At 64.9% G+C, this 17915-nt stretch overlaps 1 protein-coding gene across 1 annotated transcript; it reads right to left on the bottom strand.

Annotated features, from left to right (window-relative positions):
* Positions 1–2008: 2008 nt before the first annotated feature.
* On the bottom strand, positions 2009–17146 carry TSPAN32 (tetraspanin 32). The gene is made up of 9 exons (XM_060104925.1): positions 17081–17146; positions 16272–16386; positions 15358–15455; positions 11115–11189; positions 5328–5429; positions 4754–4840; positions 3149–3232; positions 2795–2865; positions 2009–2300 (listed from the first exon to the last, which is right to left on the bottom strand). Exons 1-9 carry the CDS (start codon positions 17144–17146, stop codon positions 2009–2011), a joined length of 990 nt encoding a protein of 329 aa, XP_059960908.1.
* Positions 17147–17915: the final 769 nt, after the last annotated feature.

The raw sequence follows: 17915 nt of genomic DNA, 5'->3' as shown, positions 1-17915 counted from the left end.
GAGGTAGGGGTGGGGGGCGGCACCCTTCCTGTGATTAGAACGACTGAGTCACTCACAAACGTTTGCCTCTCGGCCCTGTTGGTCCCTGCTCTCCTGGTTTGGCCATTTTAAATTAATTAATTAATTAATTAATTTTTACTTTTGGTTGTGTTGGGTCTTCGTTTCTGTGCGAGGGCTTTCTCTAGTTGCGGTGAGCGGGGGCCACTCTTCATCACGGTACGTGGACCTTTCACTGTCGAGGCCTCTGTTGATGTGGAGCACAGGCTCCAGACGCGCAGGCTCAGCAGCCATGGCTCACGGGTCTAGTTGCTCCGCGGCATGTGGGATCCTCCCAGACCAGGGCTCGAACACGTGTCCCCTGCATTGGCAGGCAGATTCTCAGCCACTGCACCACCAGGGAGGCCCCTGGTTTGGCCATTTTAGTAACCAGCAAAGGAATGCTTTGAACAAAACAATAGTGTCCTTGAGTTGGAAGCTGGGTGGGGGGTTCCACCTGGCCCACTCGGGGCTCCTCTGCCACTGGGTTAAGAGGCCACGAAGGGGGCCATGGGGATAGCTGGGTGATCCTGTCAAGAGGAAACAAGGTGCTACTACTGAGTGTGGAGGGCTGAGGGGTCCCCCGGGTCTCTCCTCGTCCTGCGCATCTGGTGATGAGAGTCGGTGGCAGAGGTGACCACAGGATGGAGACCTTCCTTCCCAGCTCCGTCCCCGACGAAGAGTGGGCTCACCCAGCAGGAGAAGCGCTCGGACCCATGAGAGGACGTGGACAGGGTGGTGGAGCAGGGAAGCCCGAAGGTCGGTCACAGCCTCGTGGCCACTGCAGAAAGGAGCACCGTTTACAGCTTCCGGCAAAGTCCTTTCTCCTGCGGTGTTGTGTACGTTTCTACAGAATTTAACTACATTCCCTTTTCTTTCCACCACTGCTGTACACAGGAATTTAGCTGGTGCTTCTTTAAAGTTTATTTTGTCTGATGAGAAGAACGGGACCAGGAGAGGCGCGCACATCCCCGGACGCCCTGGACGGTTATCAAATGCAGAACCGTTGGACTTCTGGCACATTCCTTGGGGGAAAGGCCTGTGCACCTTCAGTTGTAGGAGAGCTATTTGCTTTATCCTGGCTGAGCACCGTCTTGTTTTTGGGGGTGTAAGTGTGGGAAGAGTGTGTGTGTGTGTGTGTGTGTGTGTGATTGGAAACACAAGGGGTGCACTGCAGCGGGCGTTGGTCACTTTGTCCCTTTTTGGTTGCCCATCACAGAGGGCTGCTTCTTACTGGGGAGGCGCCCAACTTTGTTGGTTTTGGTGGGGGGCAGGGCTGAGCTCCCTCTATGGAAGTTAAAAGGGCCCCACAGTCCCTTCTCCCTTGTCAGTTATGCTGGGGCCTCAGCCTAGGCTGGACCAGTCTGGCATCCCACCCAGGACTTTGGTTTTGAGCCAAGGATGCAAATCGTCAGGGACGGTCCGTTAGAGAGAAGTCACCAGGCGGGTAGTTGGATGGCCACGGGGAGAGGCCGTGGCAGGCGGGATTTCTCAAATGCATTCCCCAGAACCCGTGAACACAGTATCACCACAAATGTGATTTCTCTGTACGGCAGGAAGTTTACCTGGGTGGCCCTCATCTACACACGTGAGCCTTTGAAAGCAGACTGTCCTCCAGCCCTGGGGAGAGTCAGAGGAATTCCCAGCAGGAGCAGGAACCCACCTGCCGTGCTGACTTGAGGATGGAGGGGAAGGGGTCTCGGGGAGCACAGCGGCCCCGCAGACATCGGGCACGGAAGGGACGTCAGTCCCACAGCCGCACAGAACCGAACTCTGGCAACAGCCTGACCCAGCCTGGAGTGGGTCCTCCCCAGAGCCTGCGGGGGCAGCCAGCCCAGCCCAGCCCACCCCTGGGTTTGACCCTGTGAGACTCAAAGCAGAGCCCAGCCAAGCTGCCCTCTGCTTCCTCTGTCCTGACTCACCTCCCAGCCTGTTCCCAGAGTCTGCAAATGACCCCCAGTCCCCCGTCTGCTTACATGGAGGCTGCTTGTCTGGCGGGGTCCCCTCCCTCCCCATCCCACCACCATGTGGAGGAAAGCAGCTCATCCCCTCCTGGTAAGGATCGCGTGCGGGCCGAGGCCGGAGCGTCTCTGTTGCTCCTGTGTGTAGGCGGGTGGGTGTCCTGGAGCAGCGGAGGGTGACCCGAGCGACTGCTTGGACCCCGACGGCCCCTGAGAGCATCTGCTTCAGACGGGTGATGAGGGGCGGGCCCCTCCTGGCAGCGTCTGTAGAAGCGGGGCTCCTGCAGCTGGCAGCCACGGTCCCTGAGGGGCAGAGGGACCGTGAGGCCGTTGCAGGATGCAGAGGGGCCAGGCGGGATGCCTGGGCAGGGACGGCACCCAGGTGGCCAGGGCGGAGTGGCTGGGTCAGGGAGTGGAGGAGGTGGCAGGCAGGGACGCTGTGGGCGCTGAGGGATGGTGGGGTGCTGCTCGGCTGCTGGAACCGGGTCCTCCCTGCTCCCCGCTCAGGGGAGGTCCTGGCCGGGGGCCCCAGAAGCACCGTCTCTCGATGTCGGTGGAGTTGGCAGCTGTGAGGCCAGGTCTCGGCCAGGATGGGGCCCTCAGTGGGCCCAGCCTCCCCCAAAGCACCTCCTCTGGAGAATTGGCCTGGCCCGTGGTCCAGGGGTCCCACTCGCTGGGCAGAGGCAGAGATCTTGGGAGCGGGGTGGGGGGAGGCGTGCTCTCTGCCTGCCCGCCTCCAGTTGCAGGGCTGTAGGACCCCTTTGGGGAGGTGGGGAGGGGCGGGCGGGCGGGCCTACCGTGGGCTCAGGGTGTATTTGCCCGAGCGGATGGCAAACCAGAGGAAGGCGCTGAGCAGCATCACGTACACCTGGGGGAGGTGGAGGCACCTGCACCAGCAGCTCCAGGGGAGGGGGCTCATCGCCCCCCGAGGAGGTCACTGGGCTGTGCAGGGTTCCCAGCCGTCTAGGGAAGGGAATCAGGGAGGCCCTGTCACCCCACAGGCCTGCTCCTCCCGGCTCCCTGCGCAGGGCAAGCCTTGCTGGTCCCCAAGACCCACGATCTGACCTGGGGCTGCCCAGCCCTGCCCTTCTGTCTGAGGTGGGGGGGCACGGGCAGGTGGGGAAGGGGCGGGGGTGGGGATGAGAGGGTACCATGGAGGCGAGGCCGAGGCTGATCAGGGTGGAGGCGATGTTCCTGTGCACCCTCAGGAAGTTCCTGATCCCCTGCAGGCAGTCCTGCGCAGAGGGCAGCACGCGTGGGCCCCCTGACCACCCCTCCCAGCCCAGGGCAAGGTGCCTCCACCAAGGCATGGAGCTGCAGCGCCCACCTAGGACTAGGACAAATGCTAGGGAGATGGAAAGTCGGGGTGCGCCACATCCCAGGGAAAACCACTCTGAGCTCTGGGGACTGGCATTGAAAACAGGCAAAAACAAGCAGAGTGGAGCCCACCTCTGCCGGGACCATGGGGCCCCCAGCGGTCCAGTGGGTGCCTTCCTCTGGGCATCCCCTGAGCTGCCTGTGTTGGGCCCCTCCAAACCCCATCCAGGGTGGGACACAGAGCCTGGGTGTGGAGAGGACACTGGCTAACCAGGTGGGACATGGGTGTCCCCGGGCTGTCCTGGCTCCATCCTGAACTTCCACGGCCTCTCCAGGACGTGGCATCCACAGAGGCTCTCTGTCTCCAAGGAAATGGGAGGTGACGGTCTCAACTCTGAACCACTCTGATGGTGGCATTTGGTTTTGGGGAAGGACTTGGCATTTGGGGGCACGCTGGGGAAGGATGTGCTGTGGGACATGCAGGGTTCGATTGTGAAGGCTGGGATGCCCGGGGGAAAGGAGGCCGGCTTGGTGTCTGACTGTCCGTCCATCTGTCCATGAATTCCCTTGATCGGGTCTGGTCCCCCAGCGTGGTCCCACTTCCTCTTGGAAGGCAGCCCGGGGTCAGACCACCACCTAGGACAACGTCCCTGCCCTCCCGCCCCCTCCCCCAGGTGTCCCCACCCACAAGGCCTTTACAGTCTCCCCGTGGCCCCCACCACCCCAGAAGGTACAAGAAACCAGACTTGGCTCCCACTTTGCAGAGGGGGACCTGAGGCCTCTCCCTGGGTGGCGTGAACAGGCCTCCCGACCCACCCCCTTCCCTGCATGCAGGGCCCTCCTCTGCCCTCGCCCCTCCCAACGCGAGAGCCCAGGGCGCTGTGCTGGCTCTGTCCCTGGCTGGGCCTCCAGCCATTCGCATCCTCCTGTCCGTTTCTTGGAGGGTGGCCAGGAGCCTCTTGCCAGAGATAGGGGTGTTTGCTTCCCGGACAGCGGGGGAGGGGAGCCGAGGAGGCGGGGTGGGGGGAGGGGAGGCCGCAGTCATCTGGAAGAAGAGCGTCCCTGCCTCTGTCCGTCACTGAAGCCCTCGTGGCCAGACTCTGGCCTAGGCTGACCCTCTGGGAAACGCCCTTCTGGCCTTCAGGGGCCCTCGAACACCTGCCCCCCGCCCAACGCAGGCAGAGCTGCCCATCCGCCCCCCGCCCTTCTAGAGGCTTCCGATGGGGGCCGTCTCAGTGCCTGACACTGTGCCTGGCCATGGGGAGCCCCCAAGCTGGGAACTGTGTGAAGGGGTGAGGGAGTGATTGGGGCCTGGAGAGGACCCGGGCCCGCGTCCGTCAAGTCCCCCCAGCTCAGCGCAGCCCCCAGGGTCAAGGCGTGGGAGTGGCCCTGCTCTGGGGCTGAGCCCCCTGGAGTCTCTGCAGGCCCTTCCCCCTCACCTGTCTGGCGGCCTCCTGCCCCCTACACAGGTCAGCCTCCGAGCCCTCCGGGAGGCCGAGGGGGGGGCTCTTACCACAGCACTGAAACTGCGGGAACAAAAGAGGGAGGCGGTTCGCTCTGAGAACCCCAGGGTCCCTGTCGGACAGATGGGGAAACTGAGGCACGAAGGCCCCCCCCCCCAGAGGCCAGGACCGGGGCTCAGGGCGAGGCTGCTGACTCTGCAGGGGGTGCCGGGTTCCGGGCTGCCTGGCCAGCAGTCACTGGGGCCCCACCGAATGCTGTGCCGTCACCATCCTGAAATTCTTCATCACTTTCGGACAAGGGGTCTTGCATTCTGCTCTGGGCCCTTCAAATTCTGGAAGTAGCTGGCCCTTCCAGGGCAGACGGAGGACAGGACCTCTCTGTCCCCGCCCCCTCCCCCCAAGGGGCACTGATAACCTGTGTCCTGGGACCTGGCGCCCCACCGGCTGGCTCTGGGGGGCTACCTCTGCCCATTTTCTAGATCACAGTCCACCTGGGGAGGCTGACCCGTCCAGGGCTGCCCAGGGAGGGGGCCTCCCCCACCAGGCTCACCATGTCCTGGATAGCCAGCAGCTCCTGCCTCCAGATTCCTGACGAGCTCTTCACCGCCTGCTCGTACACCTGATCGTAGGCGTCCAACACGGCGTCCTCCACCTGTACGGAGAGCATCACGGGAAGGCCCCTGTGCTGGTGAAGCCCCTCCCCCGACAGAGCCCCCGAAGGGGGGCCTGGCCCTCGGGTGCTGAGTGATGTCCAGCTGGCCCCCTCCTTCTCCTTCCACCGGGCAGAGCTCCCTGGAAGTGGAGACTGGGTCCCCTGGGTGGCCGGTCACAGGGGTCCCCATACTTCAGTTGTGGGCACCTCCCCCCAGGAATGGCCGTTAATGCCACTCTTGCCCCTGGGGGGTCCTGCAGGATAAACCAGAGGCCCGAGCTTGGCCACCCCCCACCCAGCTCTTGTCTTATGGTGGGAGGAGGCCCTGGCCGAAGTGTCCACCTGCTTCTGTTGATCTGGAAACAGGCAGTGGGGAGGGAAAGCCAACGGTGGGCCCTGGGGGGAGGCGGCCAGGAGTGGCCTCGTGCCAGGAGCTCAGCTCCCCAGTGATGCTTCAGGTCTTTGCCCAGAACCATCGGTAGGTTCTGAAAAGCCCAGGCAGCTACCCAGAGCTGGCCAAGGGCAGCCGGGGCAGACGAGGTCCCTTGGGGTCAGACGAAGGAGAAGCAGGGTAGCAGCAGGGGAGCGGCCGGCTCTGCCTTCACGCCTCACCCAGACCTCATCGCCTCTGCCCAGCTAAGCACCCCCTCTGTGCCTCTGCTTGTGCTGCCCCCAGACCGAAATGCCCGCCCCTTGCCAAGTGATTTCATCAGAGACAAACTGGAATCTTGCCTCCTCCAGGAAGGCTTCTGTGACTGCACTGGGGTCGCTGGCCTCTGGCATGGGGGCAAGGCCTCTGAGCTCCCTTGCCCTCTGATGCCTCTTTTCCCACCTCAGAGACCCTGCGCCCTGCCTCCCTTCCCTTCCCATCCCCATGCTGTGCTGACAGTGGGGACAGGCTGACAGGCGCTCAGGGGTGCCCTGCTCTGGCCACTCACCCCCACCCTCCAGAAAGGAAGGGAGGCTTCCCCACTCCCAGCCTGGAGGACTTGGGGGCAGGTGGGCAGGGGGCGGTCTCGCCCAGTGCTGTCCAGTAGGAACCAGACTGATTTCCACCCTGAACAACATAGCTCCCAGGGCTCATTAACCCTCCCGGCTGAGACCTTGCCCACAGAGTCAGCCAGCTGCTTTGTTCCCCACCAAGTGGGAGGTGGGCAGCATCCTGGGCTGGGGGCCAGGCGCCAGGCTGGCCACCACTGCAGGAGGCCTGGCTAGGGGCCCTCTCCTGGCCTTCGTTTCCTCAAGTGACATGGGGGTGGAGACCTGCCAGGCTGTACTGCGTCCTCGTGGGAGGAGGTCCTGGTGAGGACTGGGAGGCTAGCAGAGCTGGCCTGGGGTCGGTGGTGCAGGAGGCCGGGACAAGGACGCCAGCTCAGACCACCCTCGAGGTTCCATCCCCACCCCCAATGCCCACTAGGGCCCCGGGAGACCCCGTCCCCTCTGGAGGTGTTGTTACTGAAACATGAGCGGGAGGAACAAACCCGCTGGTGGTTGAGCTGCGTGTCTCTCCCCATGACCCCAGAAGTGGGGCGCGAGTTTCTCCTTCAGATGAAGAAGCAGATCTGGCAAAGCCATGCCCCTACCCAAGACCCCTGGGCCTGGCATCAGGGGGCCAGGCTGACTCTCCCGAGGCCTGGGTGCCCGGGTGGTGCTCTACCGTCTGCCCCCCCATCACCAGGTTCAGGGGCTGTGTTTCTCCATGAGAAAACCGGGGATGGGCTGGGAGGTCTCAGAGGCCCTTGGGCCCTGATACCTGGGTGCTCCCTGCCAGGGTGCCCCGATCTTTAAGCCCCATCTTCCAGGGCTCCAGGGGGCACCCCTCAGGACGGGAGTTCCTGGGCTGCTGAATACAAACCAGGTGAGTGGGGCGTCCCCGCCAGCCCAGCTCTCCACCCTGCCATTGACCTCTGCCTCCCCATTGTCTGCTAAACCTGCAGGGGTGGGGGGGGGGAGAATAGCTGCGGAGGGGGTGGCCCGTGGGAGCTGGACCCCAGGGCCTTGTGCCCCAGGTCTGGTTCTGGTGGCCACTGGACTATGGGGGAGGGGAGTGGCCTCGAGGGGCGGGGCCCAGACTCGGGAGCTAGAGGACAGACAGCCTTTCTCTGGGGCTCCTCGGCACTGCTGTCCTTAATCCGTGCATGAATTATTAAGTGGAGCCAGGCAATTCATTGCCCCGCAGCCCGTCTGGGGACAGGGCGCTGTGGCAGAGGGCTCTCAGGCTCCTGCAGGAACATAATTAATAGCCCTCATGCTCTGTATTCATAGCACGGCCACCCAGTCTCTGCATTGCCAGCCCTCCCAGCTTCAGGGCGCCTACCAGGGCCCCGAGGGAGTGAGCGCCCCGGGGGGGGGGGGGAGTGAGTGGTGGGGGGAAGCGGGGAGGTGCCCCCCCTCCAGGGTCTGTGGCCTGGCTTCTGGGCCACCAGAAGTCGTGGCCAGTCCCTGTCCTCTCCTTGTCCTCAGGTTTCCCATTTGTAGGGTTGCCCTAGATGGGCCATCTTGACCCCGTGTTTCAGGATATCTTAGGGGGTCACTCAGGGGAGCTGCAGGGGGAGAAATGGGGGCGAACAGATCCCCTGGAGCAAACAGCTTGGCCTTTGTGCTTCTCTGCTCCATGGGCCTCCAGGAGGATCTCGTGGAAGGAAGGAGCCGGGCCGGGGTCTGTCTGGCCCAGGTTGGCCCTGAGGCCAAGGCACCTGCCCAGGTTCCCGGGGTTGGGGGCACAGGACGGGTGGCTTGTCCTGCCCCTGCTGCTCGGGACCCGTGCCCTGGCCAGTGTCCAGCTCTGCAGTGGCCCCAGTGATGGAGGACAGACCTGGGCTCGGGGGTGCAGGTGGGTCCCACTGGTTCATTCCCACCACTCAGCAGCCCCCTCAGTGGGGTTCTCATGCTCCTTTTACAGATGAGGAAACCGAAGCCCAGGAAGGCTAGCTGATCCCAAGGGCACCGGGTGAGAGGCCGACCCCAGACTTTGAAGCCCACGTGGGCCTGGACACGGAGGAAGCCCCAACCCCGACTGGGGTCAGACAGGACCCCGAGAGCTGGACCCTGAAGGCCAGCTGGAGCGCGGACCAGACAGGAAGATTTCTGTCGGGGATGGCGGCAGGGGCTGGGACACAGAAGAGGCCAGCTGGGAGCCATCCGCTTTTGCCCCCTCCCCTTCCCGGAGCAGGGACCCCAGCCAGATTATGGCCTGTGGCCCCTGCACGGCCCCTCCCCTGCAGAAGTGCAAATCCTGGGCTCAGAGCTGTAAGCACACAGTGTCAGGGCAGAAAGGATGGGCTGCAGCCTCCCCCCAGGAGAGCTGCAGGGGGGGGGGGCCAGGGCACCCTGGCAACTGTCTTGGCCGGGACCACCCACGCGGTGACCCAGACCTCGCCCGGGCTTCTCGGTGGATGGGAAATGTGAGGCCAAAACACCAGCTGGGCCCAGCGCTCCCTGGTCACCGAGAACCGAGGCTGCCTTGCCAGGCTCCGACCCCTCCAGAGCCAGAGGAAATGCCCTTTTTCCATCTGGGTGACCCCAGATGATGCCAAGGCGGTGGTGAACAGTTTGGGGTGACCCTTGGGCAGGGAAGGGTAAAAAGGCATTGAGTCAGGGCGAAGAGCCCTGGATGGGGGACCCCTCCTGCCCTGCCTCTGCCAGGGTGATCTTGCCCTCCCCCCACCCCCGTGGGCCTGAGTCCCTCCATCTGCAGATCAAGGGGATGGCCACCACCCTGGAAGGTCTGGTGACGGCCTCACCAACTCCAGGGAGCACTGGTGCAGGCAGAGGGCAGCGGGGAGAAGCTAGGCCCATTACTGCAGGTAAGACCAGAGTAGGTAATCACACACCTAAAAGCACACACCACGAGCTTGGCCTCCTACCTGGCTGCTCTCTGCATCTTGCGTGAACATCTGGGGGGCCTGAGCAACAAGGGGGTCGGGGCCACTGGGACTCCTGATACACAGGCAAAAAATCATTGCTGGTCACCTGCTTGCACAGGGTTTTGCCCAGAAACTGGGTATACTCCAGCTGGACTGGCTTTGGTTTCCCTGGGCTGGTCCTTACAGAGTGCATAGGGAAACTGAGTCCCAGTGAGAAGAGAAAGGATTGATCAGGGTCTCAGAGAGTCCAGCCGGATGGGGCCTGTGGGGCTGGACTCTCCCGTCCCTCTCTGTGGCCCTACACGCTGGCCCCGCAGTTTCTTGGGGGGCTGCCTCGGGGCCTTGCCTGGGGCTGGGCTCTCACAGGTGAAGGCTGAGGCCTGAGGTCTGCTGCCTGGGTCGTGTGCATTGCTGCGGACGGGGGGAGGCTGCTCCCCGGTACCTCTCAGCCGGGGAGCAGCAGGGGCCTGAGGCCTGGGACAGATGCTGAGAAGCAGACGGGGTTGGTGGGGGAGAGGGCCCTTTGGGAAGGGCGCCCCGGGGGCTGCCCTGCAGGCTCGCAGCTCAGCTGAGAAGTCTGATCCTGTCGGGGGGCCATGGGCACAGGGTGCTGGAGGGCAGTGGCGTTGGCCAGCCTTGCTCTGTGCCCTGGCCTGGTACTGGCCAGCTGGAGCCACCGATGTCCCCTCCTGAGCCAACTGGCCCCTACTAGTCCCCGGGCCATACACGTGAGCCCGTCCGGGGTCGCTGCCCCTCTCCCCGAGCCTCTTGGGCACCCATTTCCTCTGCCCGGCCAGAGGGGATCTGGCCTTGACCCCAGCCCTGGTCTGGGAGGGGTCAGCTCCGCTCATGAGCTTGGCCAGCCCCATTTCCCAGGCAGGCTCTCAGCTCCGTCTCAGGACCCAGAGTTCAGACAGAATTTCTGGGGGGCCAGGCTGCCCCAGCCCCCTGTGTCCCTTGGGAGCAGTCCCTCCCAAGCTGTTGTCCTGTCCTGCTCCCTGGGGTCAGCGCCCACCCTAGACCCGTGGCCTGCAGTCTTCAAACCCTGCTCTCTGGGGGCCGGGGCCTGCGTGACCGTGTTATCCCAGAGCTGGGGCCTCCCTGCCTCCCAGCCCTGAGCCGCCCCAGAGCCCCACTGAACCAGCGGCACCCAGAGGACAGAGGGTCGGACGAACGGACGAAGGAAGGAAGAAACAAAGGAGCCCCCTGCTATGGGGACCCCCACCCACCATTACCACGGTCACCACCGACACGCACGTCCCTGGGAAAAGCCCACAGTGAAAATGGAAGGAGTAAGATCACCTGAACAGTCCCACCTCCAGGCAGCTCGGGTCCTGGACTGCAGGGCCGCTGTCGCCCGTGGACGAGGCCTGGCCATCCCCTTCACTGTCCTGCAGCGCCCACGCCCGCACAAGGCCTCTCCCTGCCTGGCCCGACCCCCGTCAGGAGAGCAGCCCCCAGTGCATTTTCTGGAACCGACCCCCACTAATCTATCCCTCAGGCCAGGTGGGGGGCCTCCCTCCAACCCCCCAGGTCCCATCTTCTGGGCCCAGGGGGGCCTTAGTGAGAAGGGGGTGTCCGAGGCCTGTACCTGCTTCCCCTCCTTCTCTGGGGATCTGCTGTCCCCAGCCCAGGAGAGGACCGGCCCTCTGGTCTCTGCGTCCCCACCTCACCCCCAGGCAGAGAATGTCCCCACAGTGGTCCCTCCACACCTGCCCCATCTCCCCTGGTGACCGGCAGGTGAGAGGAAGCACGGAACAGACTTTCTCATACCTGAGGGACCCTCCCCGGCGGGCTGGGGGCGGGCTGGGGCGCTCACCTGCGTGGGGTTGTGGAATCTCCAGAAGGCCACCTGCACCAGGGCGCAGAACACCAGGGCAAAGCACAGAAAGGCCTGGGGCAGAGGAGGGACCGTTAGTCCGGGCGCCGTGGTGGTGGCCTGGCGGCTCCCCACTGCCCAACGGGGAGACCTTGGGCAGCGGGCACACTGGTCCCCATCCCTTCTTCGGACCCTTCTCAGGAGACCCCCTATTGCTGGTTTTAGCTCCCGTGAGGGCCTTGATGGCAGTGTCACAGCCCTTGCCCCAGGGACGCAGGCAGGCAGTATCTGGGATGAGGGAGACCCCTGCCCTCTGCGGCTGCTGCTGGGAAGGGCACTGACCCTGGAAGGGCCAGATAGGGCTTTCCCGAGCCTGAGATTCGGATCCCAGCGAAGAAACGAACCCCTTTTACGTCTGGGTAGGAGGGGTGGCTCAGGGGCTGCCGGCCCCCCTGAACAGGGAAGGCCTTTGCAGGAGGGACTGCTGCTTTGCTTTTGTTTTCTGAAACATGCCTCCCGGGGGTTCAGAGCCGGCGTTCGGCCAAGAGCGTGGCCAGGAGGACACCCCGAGAAGGGGTGACTCCCGCGGAGAAGACCCACCCGCTTCCTCCCGCCCTGCTCTCTCCCCGTGGCCCAGCCGACCCCATCCCCCCCTCCTGCCATTCCCTGGGCCCCAGGGCTTTGGTGGTGCATCTGTCTCTCACGGGGGTTCTGAAGCTGATGAACTTTATGGCCCTTCCCCGCAAAATGCACACGTGCCCCCAAAGCTCTTTTGTGGGTCGTTTCAGAGGCTCATCCCAGACTAGGAACCCTGGCCCACGTGCTGCCTTAGGGACATCCCCCCACCCATAGTCTGACTTGTCAATTGGTGCTCGTGACCCTCTGATTCGGGTCTCGGGCTGAGGCTCCTTCTGGAGCCCTGGACAGTCAATTTGCCTGCTGACCACACGGCCCGGGGGTCCGGAGGCCTGGTGTCACTGCCCCACCTCAGTCACCCCGGGCTGTCCGTGGCCGGGGGCAGGCTGTGGCCAGGCTCTCCCAACCTAGGGGCCGCACTCAGGGTGGCACCTGGAATGGAATGGAGGGACACCCCAGATGCAGATGGACACATACGCTGCCCGGGCTGGATGCGGGTGAAGAAACAGTCCACACGGGGGTGGGGGTGGGGGGGACCCACCAGGCTCCAGGAAATAGTGGGCCACCCCACCAGCGCCCAGACACAGGGACCTCCGGCTCTTCTCAGGGGCGGGCAGTCCACCGGCCTTCACCCCATGTTCCCTCCTGCCTGCCCAGGGGTCTGCAAGGCCTCAGTCTCAGGACAGCCCGGAGACGCTGCCTCCTCCCCCCTCTCCCTCCTCCCCGCCTCCCCGCTCCCCCCGGGCTGGCCGAGGGCCGCCTTCCCCATCTGGAAGCCATTGCTCAGCACTGCCTAGCAGGCTGGAGGCCCAGAGCCAGCTCAGGGGACCAGCATTTTCCAGGAACCGGCTCATTCCTCAGAAGATCGAGCATCACTCCCTTCCCTCCCGCCGGCCAGTCTGCCTGCATGGAGGGTCCTGGGCGGCGATGGGCCCACCTGGCTCCCCAGGCCCTCTGCGGGGCTGAGGCGCTGGGTGTGGCCGGGCCCAATCCCCACCGATTTCTTTCTCCCTATTCTAAACAAAAACACATAAATAAATCAAAATGGCTTCCTCGGCGCTGCTGCCAGCCCTGCTCTGAGCCTGCGAGCCTCTCATTTCCTGTGTGTGAGGCTGGTGCGGGAGGAGGCTGGTGGGCGGGGGGCAGGAAGCGGCGGGGGAGCATCGGGATGGGAAAGATCTCCGCTCCCCGGCCCTCCACGTGGGCCAGACACGCCAGACACGCCAGACACGCCAGACACATGCCAGACACAACACGCACTCTGAGATGCACACACACACACAGCCGTGGTTCAGCCGGGCAGTAGGGGAGTGAGGTCTCCCAGACCCCACGGGGCCGTGCTGGGCTTGCCATCCAGGCTGGGGGCCCAGGGTGGGAGGTTGGGGTGCAGCAGGCGGGCGGCCGTGGGGCCCGACCCAAGTAACAGGGAGGGACGTGGAACCGAGACCCTGGTGCTCCCTGCCGCTGCCCCCAGATCAGGGTTTAGAGCTGGGGCGGTCAGGAGCTGGTTAAGGCCCTGGTGACCGGCTGGGCCGAGAACCGGCGAGCCAGGAACCTTGGGAACAGGAGCCTTTGGCATCTTCCCGCCTGGGCTCTGAGCCCGGCACCATGGCGCCCCCTGGTGGCCGATGCTGCAGCCTCGGCGCTGGCCTCTCCGGGCCGCCTCGCCAGGACCCCTGGGTCTGGCCCCGCCAGCAGCCTTGACCTCCAGCCCTGAGCCCCTCTGGCAAGCCCCAAGCCTCAGGGCTCCCCTTTGGGAGGACAGTGCAGCTGCCACTGGGGCCTCCTTCCCTCCCCCCATCCCCCAGCCAGACTGCACAGGCCCGGGTCTTAGTGCGCCCACGCAGCACTGCCCTGCCCACGCCCCTGCGGGGTCCTGGCTAGGGCTCGAGCTGCCGGATGCCCCTCGACTCCCCGAGCACACCCAGGGCCGGGGCCCGGCTCCAGGAGGTGACTCTGTCCCTGCCCTTGGAGATGTTTACGACCCAGGAGTCATTCAACCACCATTTGCTGACACAGGCTGGGCCGAGAGCCCCGCCAGCCCTGGGGACCCAGAAGGCTGCCCTCCGGGAGCCCAGGGTTGCCGGCCTCGGAGGTCACCCGGGGAAACATAGCCCTGGCCTGAGCTCCCAGGGGTTGTCAGCCCCACAAACCACTCCCAGGGGAGGGGTGGGCTTGCCAGAGCAGATGGCTGGGGGCAGGAAAGCGGGAGGCCAGAGGGAGGCACAGGGCGGCTGGACTTGGTCTCACGCACCTCGGGGAGTCTGAGAAGGCTCTGGGGGGTGGTGTGCATCAGGTGACAGCACCGGGCGCCAGCCAGGAGCTGAGGCCCCAGTTCAGGTGAGAGGAGGGGCTTGAACCCAGAGCGGGCAGGCCCGTGGTCCCTGGGGAGATGGGGCTGGCAGGTGGAGCATCAGGACAGGCCGGTGGGGACCAGGATAGGGCCACAGGGAGGAACAGGTATGGGCGTAACACAGGGCCACTGCTGTGGGGCGAGGTCAGAGGCTTGTGGGACCTCGAGGGGTGGGGACACCCCACCGCTGGTGGATGCAGAGGAGGGTGTGCCGCTCAGGAGGAGCCTGGCTGCAGGCCGCCTCGGGGCCACTGCCCAGTCCCGGCCTACAGGTGATCGATTGGGCCTGGCTTCCTGGTAAGGGGATGGAATTCACCCAAACCACATACGCAGCGACTCCAGTGTCACAGAACGAGGCCCTCCCTGGGCCTTTGAAACAGTGCCCAGGCCTGGGAGGGTCAGCTCTGCCTTTCAAGGCCCCCGTGGATGATGGGAGTGAGATAGGCACCTGGTGGAGGGGCCCTGGCCGTCCCGGGTGGAGGGGCCCTGGCCGTCCTGGGTGGAGGGGTCCTGGCTGTCCCCGATGGAGGGGCCCTGGCCGTCCCGGGTGGAGGGGTCCTGGCTGTCCCCGGTGGAGGGGTCCTGGCTGTCCCCGATGGAGGGGTCCTGGCTGTCCCCGGTGGAGGGGTCCTGGCTGCCCTGGATGGAGGGGTCCTGGCTGTCCCCGGTGGAGGGGTCCTGGCTGTCCCCGGTGGAGGGGTCCTGGCTGCCCTGGATGGAGGGGTCCTGGCTGTCCCCGATGGAGGGGTCCTGGCTGTCCCCGGTGGAGGGGTCCTGGCTGTCCCGGGAGGAGGGGTCCTGGCTGTCCCCGGTGGAGGGGTCCTGGCTGTCCCCGGTGGAGGGGTCCTGGCTGTCCCGGGAGGAGGGGCCCTGGCCGTCCCGGGTGGAGGGGTCCTGGCTGTCCCCGGTGGAGGGGTCCTGGCTGTCCCCGATGGAGGGGTCCTGGCTGTCCCCGGTGGAGGGGTCCTGGCTGCCCTGGATGGAGGGGTCCTGGCTGTCCCCGGTGGAGGGGTCCTGGCTGTCCCGGGAGGAGGGGTCCTGGCTGTCCCAGGTGGAGGGGTTCTGGCTGTCCCGGGTGGAGGGGCCCTGGCTGTCCCGGGTGGAGGGGCCCTGGCTGTTCCGGGTGGAGGGGTCCTGGCTGGCCCACATCCCTGGAGCCTCGGTTTCTGTCGGGACACAGGGGAGAGGCAGGCTCCGTGAGCTCACAGCCCTGCCAGATCCCATCTAGGGGAGCTGGGGGCACAGAGAACTCACCCCAGCCATGAGGCCCCTGGCCTCTCTCACAGTGGCTGCAGCACTCAGCACAGCCCCCAGGGTCAGGAGCCCGGCCAGGATGATTCCTGCGGAGACGGCTGAGAGTGGAGAGAGAAGGGTGTCAGCGTGCCCAGGGCAGGGGTCCCATGTGCACGGAGGCAAGCTCTGAAATCCAACCTGAGAGTCAACTTGGGGTGCTGGACTTTGCGGAGCTCTGAATGAGCCTTGTCTGGTCAGGCAGGGGTGTACCTCCCACCACCCACCGGCCTCCATGCCGGCCCTGCCCCTCCCTCCTTGCTTCCTGTCCACCCTGTCCCCCCATCCCCGGGGCTATCTTAGAACCCACATCCCTGCCCCCAGGCCCTACTGACAGGTGGCTGTAATCTTATCAGTCCAGGCCCGGCTCCAGGCTTCCTGCTCTAGGGAGTCTGGGGCTCGGGGCTCAGGGTAAAAACATGGAGCCTGCGGCCACCAGGAGGCCTGGGGTTGGGACCACCAGCCCCAATCCCCTGAGCCTCGGCTTCCCCCATAGCCGCCCTCCTTGGCCTCCAGTGCTCTCTCCGGAGGCCAAGCCCCCCAGGGGCAGGGTAGGGGGGACAGGATGCCATCTCTGTGATGCTCAGGGCCTCATCATGCGTGAGCACCCCTTCCTGGACACAGAGGACAGGGTCCGGATACCACCTGACACGCCCACGCTGTCCCCAGGGTCCCAGGGCGGGAGACCTGGGCAGACCCCAGGCTCTGCCCAGTGGAGCTGGGACTTCCGGGTGGCCCTTTCTGCCTCTGACCCCACTGCCTGCCCCAGCCGGACTCCACTCGGGAGACCTCATGCCAGCCTGGGGCGCCTCCCTGGCCACCTTTGCTCCTGAAGCCCCCTCCCCAGTACTGGCTGTCCTGCCCAGAGCCTCACTTACCCCAGAGGTGCAAAGCTTCGTAGGGGGTCCTCTCTGAGGACGCGTGGCCGATGACAGCAAAGTGAGGCCCGAAGTAGGTGAGCACTGCCGTGGTGGCCATAGCGAGGCCCAGCAGCTGGGGGTGGGGCAGACCCAGCGTGTGGGGCAGGGCTGGGCACTGACCCGTCCCCCTGCCAGCCTCCCTCCAGCTTCCGGGTCTCACAGGAGACAGGATCGGCTGCGGGGCCTCTGGGTGTTTCTGGGGGTAGTCTCAGTGAGTCCTTTGCCCCAGACACTCCCCGACACAGACAACCCCCTGCACACACAGACACACAGAGACACTCACACAAGACACCCCAACACATACATTCACACTCACATCCCCCCTCCCCTGCAACACGCACACCCGCTGTCCATCTTCTCCAAGGGCCTGGAACCTTGCATCATTCCATTTGCGGAGCAGGGAACGGACCCACCCCAGCCTTTCTCAGCCTGCCTATCTCCCCCCGCTATGAGAGCACCTTCCAGAGCGGGAGGCCAGACCCCGCCCCACTCCCCCAAGGAAAGCCCCTCCGAGCCCGGTTCACCAGCCACCCAATGCCCTCAGTTCTTCTCTAGGGCCCGTGCCGCCCGGCAGGAGGGCAGGCACTGCTCACGGGACATCCTTCTGCTGCTAGGAGTCCGCCACCAGAACCCCAGGTGCATGTCCACCAGGGCTGCAGAGCTGGTGTGGTCAGGGCGGGGACCACAGTTCCAGAGGTCCAGGAGCGCGGCTCAGCACCCCTCCCCACCCCCCACCACCTCCTGCCCCTGCCCAGCCTGCTTGTTACCAAGACAAAGAGGCTGGTGACCAGCATCTGGCATTTGGCCACCCTGACTCGACGGCGAGGCCCCATGGAGGTCTCCTCCGCTCTCCTCTCCTCCGCTCTGCTCTCCCTCCCCTCCTCTTCCTTCCCCTCCCCCCCCACCCCCCCCACCCCCCCGCACTGTGGTTTCCAACTGGGCGGGGGCCTCAGACCGCAGCTGCGCGCCCAGGAGCTGGGTTACGTTGGTCACCGGTCTGTCTGTTTGCCAGCACACCAGGAACTGAGCCTCTGGGGACCCCAGAAGAAGGGCAGGCAGGAAGGCGAGGGGTGGCGGGGCCAGCTTCTGCCCCCCTGCTGCCACCCCCCGCCCCCGGCCCGGGACCCCAGGCTGCTTGCAGCTAAACGAGGCCTCGCCTGAAGGTGCTCCTGGCGTGGCTGCAGAGGACCCTGGGTGGAGGTGGGCAAGTGGGAGCGGGCACATGCGCGGGGGTGACAGAGCTTTCTGTCTCTGGAGTGTGCGAGCAGAGGCTGGGCCTCCCGTTAAGTCCTGCGTGGGGCCACCGTCCTTGGAGGACTTGGGGAGACAGGGTCTGATCCGGACGTCCTTATCGAAGCACTGTCTTACGAAACATCTTTTGAAATGTTCTGTGACATCAAAAGTTTTGAAAAAGCAACTTGATTTTTGATGCCTCAGCGGCACAAATGAGTAATTTAGGGCCGAGCCATCTGGAGGGTGTGGGGGGTTGCGGGGTGCTGGGCCCTCACCGGTACCCACACCGAGGCTTTGTCAAAACCCGAATCTGTAATCAAACTAAACCACGTGAACCCGGGGATGGGGCACGGCTGCAGACCCAGATGA

The sequence above is a fragment of the Mesoplodon densirostris genome, chromosome 7, assembly GCF_025265405.1.
Source record: "Mesoplodon densirostris isolate mMesDen1 chromosome 7, mMesDen1 primary haplotype, whole genome shotgun sequence".
In the NCBI taxonomy this organism is placed as follows: domain Eukaryota; kingdom Metazoa; phylum Chordata; class Mammalia; order Artiodactyla; family Ziphiidae; genus Mesoplodon; species Mesoplodon densirostris.
The sequence above is the reverse complement of the archived record's forward strand: the minus strand, read 5'-3'. Positions and strand labels throughout refer to the sequence as shown.